The 12469-nt window shown below is 42.9% G+C and overlaps 1 protein-coding gene across 2 annotated transcripts; it reads left to right on the top strand.

Moving 5' to 3' along the window:
- Nucleotides 1-294: 294 nt before the first annotated feature.
- Nucleotides 295-12015, top strand: nars2 (asparaginyl-tRNA synthetase 2, mitochondrial). 2 transcript variants are annotated; one of them, XM_084320698.1, is made up of 14 exons: nt 295-554; nt 918-1027; nt 1365-1485; nt 3732-3872; nt 4157-4237; nt 5194-5288; nt 5418-5550; nt 6390-6488; nt 8356-8393; nt 9032-9098; nt 10956-11093; nt 11263-11360; nt 11712-11738; nt 11840-12015. In XM_084320698.1, exons 1-14 carry the CDS (start codon nt 420-422, stop codon nt 11982-11984), a joined length of 1428 nt encoding a protein of 475 aa, XP_084176824.1. In that variant the 5' UTR covers nt 295-419; the 3' UTR covers nt 11985-12015. The 2 variants fall into 2 exon arrangements, with proteins under 2 accessions (XP_084176824.1, XP_084176825.1); XM_084320699.1 differs by lacking the exons at nt 295-554; nt 918-1027; nt 1365-1485 and adding an exon at nt 1833-1875.
- The last annotated feature ends 454 nt before the right edge of the window (nt 12016-12469 follow it).

The following is a 12469-nucleotide window of genomic DNA, read 5'->3' as shown; positions in this document are numbered from 1 at the left end:
AAACAAGACAAACGTCTTTCTCAGGTCTGCATCCCCTTAACAATTGTATGTATTGAGCCGTACTGTATTGTACCCATTCTGCAATCTGTTAAATAAAGTTTTCATTCATTCATTCATTCATTCATTCATTCACCCTCCTTTCCTGTAATTAGGCCCCGTTCAGAAAACTACAGCTCCCAAAAGATGCACCGTAATACGATTGGTTAGTCAACCACCACGTGATTGAACTGCACCAATGACGATCGATCTAAACAGGAAGTCTTTCTGTAATGAATCGCAGGCAGAGAGGGGCAACGTGAAAGTCACTTCTCCAAGCAAACAACAGAGACATAGAATAATTTATGAAAATAAAAACGTGTTACTTACAATGTATTAGACTCATAACATTTCTGCCTTAGTAGCCGCCCCCTGTTACAACAATGTTACCAGCCGCAACTGTTGTATCTCGTGCAACGGTGTCTTGTCTTCGACATTACTGTCAGAGGACACCAAAGAAGCTGAGAGTGTCTGAAGCACTTCTGGGTGCTGGATTGGGAACACATATCAAGGTTCAGGTAGGCTACCATTGTTTTACCGTATACTTTTGTTGGTATGTATATTATCCTTGCATATAATGTACATTGAGTTTCCACCAAGCCCCTATGTTTATATTAACTACGTCTTGTTGTGGGACCCTGATGTAAACAAGACGAAAGTCTTTCTCTGGTCTGCATCCCCTTAACAATTGTATTGAGCTGTACTGTACTGTACCCATTCTGCAATCTGTTAATACAGTTTTCAATCAATCAATTGTTATTGGCATTTGTATGCTTAGCTACATGTTTAATTTAATTGTATAGGGTTATTTTGTTAACCAAGTATGCCGCAACAAAACAACCGATAACTTCATAAACATGCATAATCTTTTTCCAATTTAGGGCTGGGTTCGCTCTGTCAGATCTCAGAAAGAAAACCTCTTTCTTCATGTGAATGATGGGAGCTCCTTGCAGTCTTTGCAGATTATTGCCAGTTCAGAGCTGCACGACAGGTGAGGGATGAATGAATGAACACTTTATTTAACAGATTGCAGAATGGGTACAATACAGTACGGCTCAATACACACAATTGTTAAGGGGATGCAGACCAGAGAAAGACGTTTGTCTTGTTTACATCAGGGTCCCCCATTTTCAATTCATAGTGACATTTATGACATACATGACATCATGACATTTATGGCATATAGGGACATACATGTATAGTACTGTTACATTTGTGTGATCTTACTAAGATTCTTAGCTATCTCCCTTGTAGTTAACCATGTCTACTGTGTCTGTAGTGTAAAATGTGCATTGGCGTTAATAACACTTTTAATTTTTGTTATCAAGATTGCTAACATTTGGGAGCGCTGTTGAAGTCTCAGGTAAGCTTGTGGCAAGTCCGAGCCGAAAACAGCCTGTTGAACTTCAGGCAGACCAAATCCGTGTGGTAGGAGAATGTGATCCTGTGGTAAATATATACTTTTACTTACTTTTACTTAGGCCTTTTATTCCTTTCGGAACATAGGCCATTGATGAAAAGTTTCCACCCAGTCTGTCTTGAGCCATCCTCTCCAGCTGTTTCCATGCCAGTCCCCTCGTCTTGAGTTCCTGCTCAGTGTCTCTTCTCCAGGTGTTTTTGGGTCTTCCTCTGCCTCGCTTGCCTTGTGGGTTCCAGGTTAATGCCTGTTTAGTTATTGCGGTTTTGTGTCTTCGAAGTGTGTGCCCAATCCAGCTCCATTTTCTCCTGGTCAGCTGGACCTCCACTGATTCTTGCTTGGTGCATTCCCACAGCTTGATGTTGGTGATTGTGTTTGGCCAGAAGATCCTGAGGATACGTCTCAGACAATGGTTGATGAAGGTCTGCAGTTTATTAATGATGGTGGTTTTCCAGGTTTCGAAGCCATTTAGCAGTACGGATTTGACGTTGGAGTTGAAGATTTTGAGTTTGATGTTTCGGGTTTTCCAGATCTTGTTTAACATGTTGAATGTTGCTCTTGCTTTTCCTATTCAGATTCAGATTCCTTTATTAAGCCATTTGTATAAAAACACATTGGTAATTGTTGCAGCATTACAGTGTATGTATTTTTTATTTCTTTTTTCACAGTAACGACAAACACCAACACAGACACAGGACAAAAAACAGTGCAGTGGAGGATTAATCATTTAAATACATATATATATATAAAGTGTAAAGTGCAGAGTTGCCCTTACGTCTTCCTCAGTCCCGCCATCCACAGCTATAACACTAAATATATACAGTCATCTTTTTTCTTCTTCTCTGCATTAGTCCACTGGCAGATATTCAGTATATCGGCGAACACACACCAGCAGATGATAGTGATTTATTTGAAATGTTTTAGTCGTTATGCCAATTCCCTTCCTGGTCGTTGCGCGCATTGCCCCACTGTCGGCCTGGGGAGGGTGTAGAACTACCACATGCCTCCTCCGATACATGTGGAGTCGCCAGCCGCTTCTTTTCACCTGACAGCGAGGAGTTTCACTGGGGGAACGCAATGCGTGCAGAGGTTCGCGCTATTTCCCCCAGATCCCCTCCCTGCTGAACAGGCGCCCAGTAGGAGTCGCAGTTTATAACGACCAGGACACATACCCCACCGGCTTCCCACCCACTAACACTGCCAATTGTGTTGGTAGGGACGACTGACCAAGCCGGAGGTACCGCTGACAGCTGGATTAGATCCCAGAGTCTCTGCGGTGGTAGGCGAGTGCTTAGTCTACTGCGCTAGTACGCTACCCAGCCGCCCGAATGATAGTGATTTTTAAATGTATTTATCAGTCTGATGAGCAGAACTGGGCAGATGTCAAAATGAATTATTTTAAGATTTTACAGTGTTTTCATATGTTATCACTTTCAGTATATAAAATAATTTACCATAGGAATTTTTTTTAATATACAAACCATATTATATCGATATTGGTCATACAGAAAATATATTAATGGTATCACCCAAAATTTTCTCATTGGTGCGTCCCTAATCATTAGCGTACACTTATTTATTTGTGTCAGCCCACCACATCACACAATATCAGACTGGCCCACCATAATACATTTACATTTAGTCATTCAGCAGGAAGGGTACAACTCTGGCAGCTAAGGGTAAGTAAGATTGTTCGTCAAACGGTGTCGAACTTGAGTGCCACAGTCTTGGGTGCAGCATAGTAGTATAGACTTATTAGCATAGTAGGTAGTACTATAGGCAAGGTAGATTCCTTAGTAGCAAAGTGCATAATGGTAAAGGACAGTACAAAGGTTAGTAGTTATTTTTTTATGGATGCGTTAAACTTTCAGCTGTCCTGATGGGTCTTGAAGGGGTGTAGTTAGAGGCCATTGGCCGGAGGTAGGAGGGATTGCAGCTCAATGAAATGATAAGGTAGCAGTCTCTATAAGACAAGGTATTGCTATTTTTTCATCTACATTTCATGGTGCTGTAATTATCACAACACAAGGATTCAATGCCTTCAATGACATCACCGATGGCCATATTCAAACTAATTTACTCTCAATAACTGTCAAACTAAATTAATGTGTGCAAAACTGTTTAGAGTTTTTGGATGTGCATGAGATTATTTGCAAAAGAAATCAGCATTGTTTTTTGGTGAAGTGCCCTTTAAGCAAAGAACCTGTGGGAAATACTGATCATCATGATAAATCTGTTACTATATATATATATATGTCACTACACCCTCTTGTTTTAGGATTTCCCCTTCAAAGTCAAAGAGAGACATGGCCTTGAATATATTCGCCAGTTTCCTCATCTGAGATCTAGAACCAACGTCTTCAGTTCCCTGCTGAGGATACGAAGTGAAGCTACTGCAGCAATCCAGTCATATTTCAAGGTGAGGACATCAGGATGTTAGGCTAATCTTATTTTTTATCTTATTTTATATCTATATATGAACTCTGATGTTGATGAATATTGATGCATATTTTCTTTTATAATTTGTGATTATGTTGTTCCTTTTTATATTATTGTATGTTTTTATATCTAACTCCTGTTTATTGTGCTGCTGCTTGTCTTGGCCAGGATGCTCTTGTAAAATAGATTTTCTTTTATCTCAATGAGACTTTTTCCTGGTTAAATGAAAGAAATAAAGAAGACTTGCTTGCTTTGATTCTGCAGGAAAATGGCTTTGTGCAGATTCACACTCCAGTGGTTACCTCTAATGACTGTGAAGGTGCTGGGGAGCTTTTCCAGGTTGAAGTAAGTGTCTACAAACCGGTTCATTATAATACTTACTGGACATTAAAGGTAGAATCTGTAATGCTGTCAACGAGGGACCTCTAGGCTAACAAGCCCAGCTTGGTATTACACGTTGTTTACTCTTTCTTTTCTCTTTTTTGAGTGGGCATAGGGGAGAGGGGTTGCTGTTGCTGGCCACACCTCAGCTCTGCCAAGAGAGGTATAATAAGGTACTATATTGGACAGTGGCTCAGGAGGTAAGAGCAGTTTTCTGGTAGTCGGAATGTTCCCCGTTCGATTCCCGCTCCTCCCGGGCAGTGTGTCGAAGTGTCCTTGAGCAAGACACTTGACCCCTAATTGCTCCCGATGTGCAGGTTTGTGCCTTGTATGGTTGCCTCCGCCATCGGTGTGTGAATGGGTGAATGTAAGGTACAGAAATGGTCAAGCGCTTTGGATAAAAGCTATATAAATGCACCATTTATAATAATTTTTTCTATAGCTATAATATACAGTATATGATATATAGTATGTATAGCTATAATGTAATGTATATAGCTATAGTAACATTATACTGTGAATTTCTCCAGACCTCTCTTGAGAGAGCCTGAGGTGTGGCCAGCAATAGCAACACATCGCCCTATCCCCTCTCAACTCAAAGATGCATTGTGTAAGATTTCTGATAATTTTGAAACGAGACAGCGCTGACTCAACCTCACACAAATACGCTCGGATAAGCCTGTAATTTCAGTGCTTGAATCTACAGGGTGCTCATTGCCGGACCCCGTCACCTGAGGACCATGTAGACTCAACCACTAAATTGCATGCTTATTCCGACGTAATTGTTTGTGTGTGTGTGTGTGTGTGTATGTGTGTGGTCGAGTCTACATGGACCTCACTCCCAGCGATGGAAAGTCTTGCACAATGCATCTTTAAATGTTGCATGACTAATTTAAATATGGCCTCTGTTCTCGCCACAGCCCTCTGGGCAGGACAAGAAGGAGAATCAACACTTTTTCTCAGTGCCAGCCTTCCTGACTGTGTCGGGACAACTGCATTTGGAGGTGATGTCAGGGTGAGCGAAGAATTCATTCTTCTATACCTCTTTTTGAGAGAGAGAGGGAGAAACGCACACACACACACACATGCTCTATTTCTCTTTCTGTCCTGTGTGACACCTTCTCTGTGTCTTGGGGTCTTACAGGGCGTTTTCTAAAGTCTACACATTTGGGCCGACGTTCCGCGCGGAGAACTCTCAGAGCAGGCGTCACCTTGCCGAGTTTTACATGGTGGAGGCTGAAGTCTCCTTCACTCACTCCTTGGAGGATCTCACCAAGGTGCGCTATTGTCCTTGAGTTCGGTGTCACGCAAAGGGTATCGGCTCAGTCGTTCCACCAGCTCAAGGGAGCGTTCTGCCAATTTGTTTTAACCTGAATCCTATCTGTTCTGTTAAGATGAGATAAGATAAGAATCCTTTATTGATCCCCTTGGGGAAATCCGGGCGTCACTCATAGCAGCATGGGGGAGGGGAGGTACAGGTATGGGCAGGGTAATGGTAGAAAGACATAAATATAGGCAATACAATTGTATCTGAACATAAAAATAAGAGAAAAATAAAACTGTAAACTATATAATTAACTCTGAATATAGAAAAATAAACTGTAAACAAAGGTGCAGTTGAGGGTCTATATATCGGTTATATTATAGGCTACAATAAATATAGGCATTAAAGAATTTGAGTCTGACGAGGAGGACATAATCAGACATACAACTTAACCAACCTGGCCCGACCACATCTCTCGAGAGCTCGATGTCGCATGACGTCAACCCGGGCGGAGAGCAGACCACTGGTGAACTGCAGGCGCTACTTCCTCAACTGTTTTGAACTGTAGTAGAAACCAACACGAGGAAAGTGGGAAGAAATAGTTGAGGAGATGGTGTCTGCAGTTCACTAGAGGTCTGCTCTCCGCCGGGTTGACGTCACGAGTTTCTCGGGGGGGGGGGGGGGGGGGGGGGGGGGGGAGGGCACATAATGCAATGCTAGGTTTTCCGTCCGATTATCACATGTCCTCCTCACAACAGAAAGATAGGATTTCAGGTTAAAAATAGTCAAAAAGCCCCTTTTCTGTTTTGTGGACTTCCTAAACACTAAACTTGGCCTCACGTGCTTCCCCAGGTCATGGAGGACATGTTCAAGTCTGCTACAGAGCATGTCTTTACCAACTGTGTGGAAGATGTGGATCTATTTCACAAGCGCGTAGCTCCTGGACACAGGGTGAGTAGTAGAGAGGACACCCGTGGGACTGAACACGGGGTGAGTAGTAGAGGACACCGAGTGGTCAGCCTTACTCCTTATGATACTGAGTGTTCAGCCTTACCCTTTATGATGCTGAATCTACTGAGTGGTCAGCCTTACCCTTTATGATGCTGAATCTACTGAGTGTTCAGCCTTACTCCTTATGATGCTGAGTCTACTGAGTGTTCAGCCTTACCCTTTATGACGCTGAGTCTACTGAGTGGTCAGCCTTACTCTTTATGATGCTGAGTACTGAGTGGTCAGCCTTACCCTTTATGATGCTGAATCTACTGAGTGGTCAGCCTTACCCTTTATGATGCTGAATCTACTGAGTGGTCAGCCTTACCCTTTATGACGCTGAGTCTACTGAGTGGTCAGCCTTACTCTTTATGATGCTGAGTCTACTGAGTGGTCAGCCTTACTCCTTATGATGCTGAGTCTACTGAGTGGTCAGCCTTACCCTTTATGATGCTGAATCTACTGAGTGGTCAGCCTTACCCTTTATGATGCTGAATCTACTGAGTGTTCAGCCTTACCCTTTATGACGCTGAGTCTACTGAGTGGTCAGCCTTACCCTTTATGACGCTGAGTCTACTGTGTGGTCAGCCTTACTCTTTATGATGCTGAGTCTACTGAGTGGTCAGCCTTACTCCTTATGATGCTGAGTCTACTGAGTGGTCAGCCTTACCCTTTATGATGCTGAATCTACTGAGTGTTCAGCCTTACCCTTTATGACGCTGAGTCTACTGAGTGGTCAGCCTTACCCTTTATGATGCTGAGTCTACTGAGTGGTCAGCCTTACTCCTTATGATGCTGAGTCTACTGAGTGTTCAGCCTTACCCTTTATGATGCTGAATCTACTGAGTGGTCAGCCTTACCCTTTATGATGCTGAGTCTACTGAGTGGTCAGCCTTACCCTTTATGATGCTGAGTCTACTGAGTGGTCAGCCTTACTCCTTATGATGCTGAGTCTACTGAGTGGTCAGCCTTACTCCTTATGATGCTGAGTCTACTGAGTGGTCAGCCTTACCCTTTATGACGCTGAGTCTACTGAGTGGTCAGCCTTACTCTTTATGATGCTGAGTCTACTGAGTGGTCAGCCTTACTCCTTATGATGCCGAGTCTACTGAGTGGTCAGCCTTACCCTTTATGATGCTGAATCTACTGAGTGGTCAGCCTTACCCTTTATGATGCTGAATCTACTGAGTGGTCAGCCTTACTCCTTATGATGCTGAGTCTACTGAGTGGTCAGCCTTGCCCTTTATGATGCTGAATCTACTGAGTGGTCAGCCTTACTCCTTATGATGCTGAGTCTACTGAGTGGTCAGCCTTACTCCTTATGATGCTGAGTCTACTGAGTGGTCAGCCTTACTCTTTATGATGCTGAATCTACTGAGTGGTCAGCCTTACCTTTTATGATGCTGAATCTACTGAGTGTTCAGCCTTACTCTTTATGATGCTGAGTCTACTGAGTGGTCAGCCTTACTCCTTATGATGCTGAATCTACTGAGTGTTCAGCCTTACTCTTTATGATGCTGAGCAGTCAGCCTTACTCTTTATGATGCTGAGTCTATTGAGTTGTGTTGTCTGGGCTAACGTCAGGGACTCCACTTCCACGACTAATATTGAAGATAGAACTGTTGATGTTATTGGTTATGTAGCTCAAGTCGCCGGTAATTATGGTAATCAAGTTCTGTGGCAACGGTGTTGTTGTTTTTTCTTTACTGAGATACATACAGTAGTGAACAGTGTACCATCCATAGATATGAGTATGACCCTGTCCTATTACCATCCTAACCTCTAATCATTTCCCCTTTTTTTTCTCCCTTATTCATTTATATGTAAGGATAAAGTGGATGCTATGTTGAAGACGAAATTCAACACGTAAGTAATACAGAATGTATCCCTACATTAATTCATTTTCACCAAATTAATCCTTTAGGCAAAGATCCATGCGGATCCTTTGGGAAATGTTTTGAACAGCCAACAATATTATAGTTGTATAGTCAAATCTAAATCACTGAGTGTGAATGATTTACATCACCTGAAAGAACATAAACTCTAATGTCTATGAAGACCCACCACCTCTCTGTATTGAAAATAGACTTTTGGTTCTTCTGCTGCATTCCATTATAACTCGGAGGTTGGAAATTCCAACTTCCTACTGGGAAAAATCGAATAAAACGGCTCGTCAACTTGGGGGTTCCTAGTCGCAAACTCTGGGTTTGATTTCTCAACCTCCAGTTCAAGCCTCTGTGCCATTTGACGTCATTTCAACACGTCGTATGAACGCTAACGTTGTTATTAGCTGTTTTAAGAGTACATTTGTAAGTATATTAGACTAATTGTAAGAAAGAATTGGCAAAAAAGGTTTAGCATGAGCATCCATGTTTTTCCGACTTTGTAGATTGAACGTACGTAGATGACGCGTTTCCCACGTCCAACTTCCCACCTCCGACTGTAAACGAATGCAGCATTCATCTGAAGGGTTCATACTGACAGCACCATCTCTCTGCCTCCAGGGTCAGCTATACTGAGGCCATAGACATTCTGAACCGCACCTCGCAGAAGTTCACCTTCAAAACAGACGTGAGTGATTATAATACACACAGAATAACACGGACAACAAATCAAATGCATACATAGACACTGTCCACTGGATATCGTAGTCTACCCTTGCGCTCTTGCTATTAATGCTATCATTCTATTAACGGGAGAATCCACCCTGAAATGGAACTGACATATTATTTTGGTAACACTTTACTTTAACGCTTTCACTACCACACTACAGAAGGTTAACCTTTCACTGGTAGTGAAAGGGTCAAATGATATTCATAAGGCATTTATACAGCTCAGTTTCGATTTGTGAATATGAATTCTTGAGACAGAGTTAAGTAGTCCCTATCGCTATTTTTTCATGTATTTCATTGAGCTGTAATTATGTGTGAGATTTGTGTGCAAAATAAATAAGACTAAAGAAAAAAGACACAAGTGATGATGTCATCAAGAGAGAAATCCTGGAGCTGCTCCATAGACATGGGGGCGACAGTGGCTCAGGAGGTAGAGCAGTCATCTGGTAATCAGAAGGTTCCCGGTTTGATTCCCGCTCCTCCCGGGCAGCGTGTCGAAGTGTCCTTGAGCAAGACGCTTAACCCATAAATGCTCCCGATAAGCAGGTTGGCACCTTGCATTGTAAAGTGCTATATAAATGCACCATTTACATTGAATAGTGGAACAACTCCTAGGACACTATGACAGCACCCATGGTGATTTTACTAGAAAAGTTCTTGTGAGCCCACAAAGTCAGTCACTAATTCACCGTCAGTGGACCAATTCCAAAAAGTGTCACTTGATTACAAATTCAGGTCTTAGGGCGGTTAGGTGGCCGAGCGGAGATTGCGTTCGTCACCAGCCCCGGAGCTGTGAGCTCGATTCGCCTGTTCGAATCCAGCTCACAGCTCCGGGGTTGTCACCAGCTTGGCTGGCCGTCTGCACTGATACAATTGGCTGTATCAGAGGGTGGGAGAAGCTGGCGGGGTGGGTCCGGGTCGTTGTAAACAGCGACTCCTACAGTTCGGTCGGGGCGCCTGCTAAGCGCGGATTGGACGTGAGGGGGATAGTGTGGTCCTCCCACACGCTACGCCCTCTCAATGAGAATCCGCGCTGCTAGGTGAAAAGAAGCGGTGATTGGCTGGACGTGTGTCGGAGGAAGCACGTGGTAGCCTCCACTCTCCCAGATGATCTGACTGTGGGGGGTAAGTGCGCAGCGATCAGGAAGGGACTGGGAATTGGCATACGACTAACATTGGGATGGGAGAAAATCGGAGGAAAATGGAGGGGGAAAAAGACCCAAAAAAAAAAGAAAAAAAAATTCAGGTCTTGATGCTGTGATCTCCAGCTTAGGCAGCCAGTTGTCTATGTCTATAGATATTGACTGCACTGTCCAAGATCATTGGACAAGGTACATTCAGTCTTAGGGTGGATTTTCCCCTTAAAGGAACACGCCAACATTATGGGAAATGCGCTTACTGTCTTCTCCAGAGTCAGACAAGAAGATAGATACCAATTTCCTCTCTGCGTTCAGTAGAAAGCTATCCGGCTGCAAGCTAGCCTAGCTTAGCACAAATGAATGGAAGCGTATACGGACCAGGTAGCCTAGCTGTTAGCCAAAAACACCTCTCCCAAACTACTAGGCTACCTGGTCCGTATACGCTTCCATTAATTTGTGCTGTGCTAGGCTAGCTTGCAGCCGGAAATTGGTATCTATCTTCTTGTCTGACCCTGGAGAAGACGGTAAACACATTTCCCATAATGTTGCTGTGTTCCTTTAAAACTGTCTATGAACACTGCTACTTTAGTGACTATACGCCACACGGCGGTGGCCCACAGGTGAGATAACCTTTGTGTTAAAGATTTCTGTTGACCTTTAGCTCCTCCTTCCTGCAGTGGGGTTGTGACCTTCAGACGGAGCACGAGAAGTACCTGGTGAAACATTGTGGCAACGTCCCACTTTTTGTCACTGATTACCCCTATGAACTCAAGCCCTTTTATGCAAGAGACAACCAGGATCACCCTAAGCACACGGTAAGGCATTTTGATGTACAGTAGTAAAAATTAAAAAAGAAAATCAATCATTTGTTGACTGAAATAATCCTGCCTGTGGTGGCCAGTTGAATTATTGTAGAGATTTGAATGTCATAGATAACTACACCCCCCCCCCCCCCCCCCCCCCCCCCCCCACACACACACACAGGTGGCTGCAGTGGACCTGCTCGTGCCTGGAATAGGAGAACTGTGTGGGGGCTCGCTGAGAGAGGAGAGGCTGGATCTGTTGAAGACTCGACTGGCACAGTTAGTAACACAGCACACAGCACACACACAGCACCTTATTTTACCATCACTCTCACAATCTTGTTTTCAGAATATACTTGTGCATGTAGGATAAAGAGTTTTGTTCATTTTAGGATTTATTGTGGAGCAGAGCATGAATGTTTTTGTATTCAAAATCTTGATAAAGATTTGTATGTCTATTAAAAAAAGAGCGATAATAATAATACATAATTCATTCTTTCAGTTGTTTTAGCTGAGCCCCTGGCTGCAAGCCAAGGTTCCCATCTGGGATACATGCAAGTGACTGAACCGAACCGAAGGACTGGAGCAAGCGTCTCTGACATGTTTTTGTGTTGTTCTTTTTTCCCCCAGGGCTGGTTTAGCAGACACATATGAGTGGTAAATGAAACGACATTTAATTAGTTTAATTCACGTTAATTTGAAATGTGCTAGTAACGCGACCAGATGTCATCTTTCACACCGAACGTCTTCCTCCACAGGTACCTGGATCTGAGGAGGTTCGGTGGCGTCCCTCACGGTGGATTCGGAATGGGATTTGAACGATACTTGCAATGCATTCTAGGGGTTGAGAACATTAAAGATGTCATTCCCTTCCCTCGATTTCCCCATTCCTGCCTTCTGTAAAACAGTATTATTAATGATGTGTTTGATATCTGCCTGACTTGAAATAAACATAAACATTCAGCAAAAAAAAACATTTTGTCAGTATTATTAGCCTAATGTTGAAATTATTTATTTATCTTTATTGATTAGGCTATTCATCTGTCTATAACATAACAATAGCCTATGCTGTTTACTCTTTGAATATATTGAATTGCTTGGGTTACCTGTAATATATATTCATTACTAAACGTTGTGTTCTTATTCATTGTATGTACCCGGCTACTTTGCAGGGAAACATTCGTTTGCTTCAGATTATGTCTTTTATGATATCCGTTCCACCACCCACTGCAATCTGGAATGGGTTTATTTTCCACTACGGGTTACAGGGTTTTAAAAACGGTGGTCATGTCATGTGTCAAGTTTCCACAAGATGGTGCGTTTTCCACATCCTGTTTTTTAGAAGCTGAGAATCTTGACAATATGTCAATAAACATCATATCTTATCT

This window comes from Notolepis coatsorum (assembly GCF_963971535.1).
Source record: "Notolepis coatsorum genome assembly, chromosome: 1".
Lineage (NCBI taxonomy): Eukaryota > Metazoa > Chordata > Actinopteri > Aulopiformes > Paralepididae > Notolepis > Notolepis coatsorum.
This window is presented reverse-complemented; position numbering and strand designations above follow the sequence as displayed.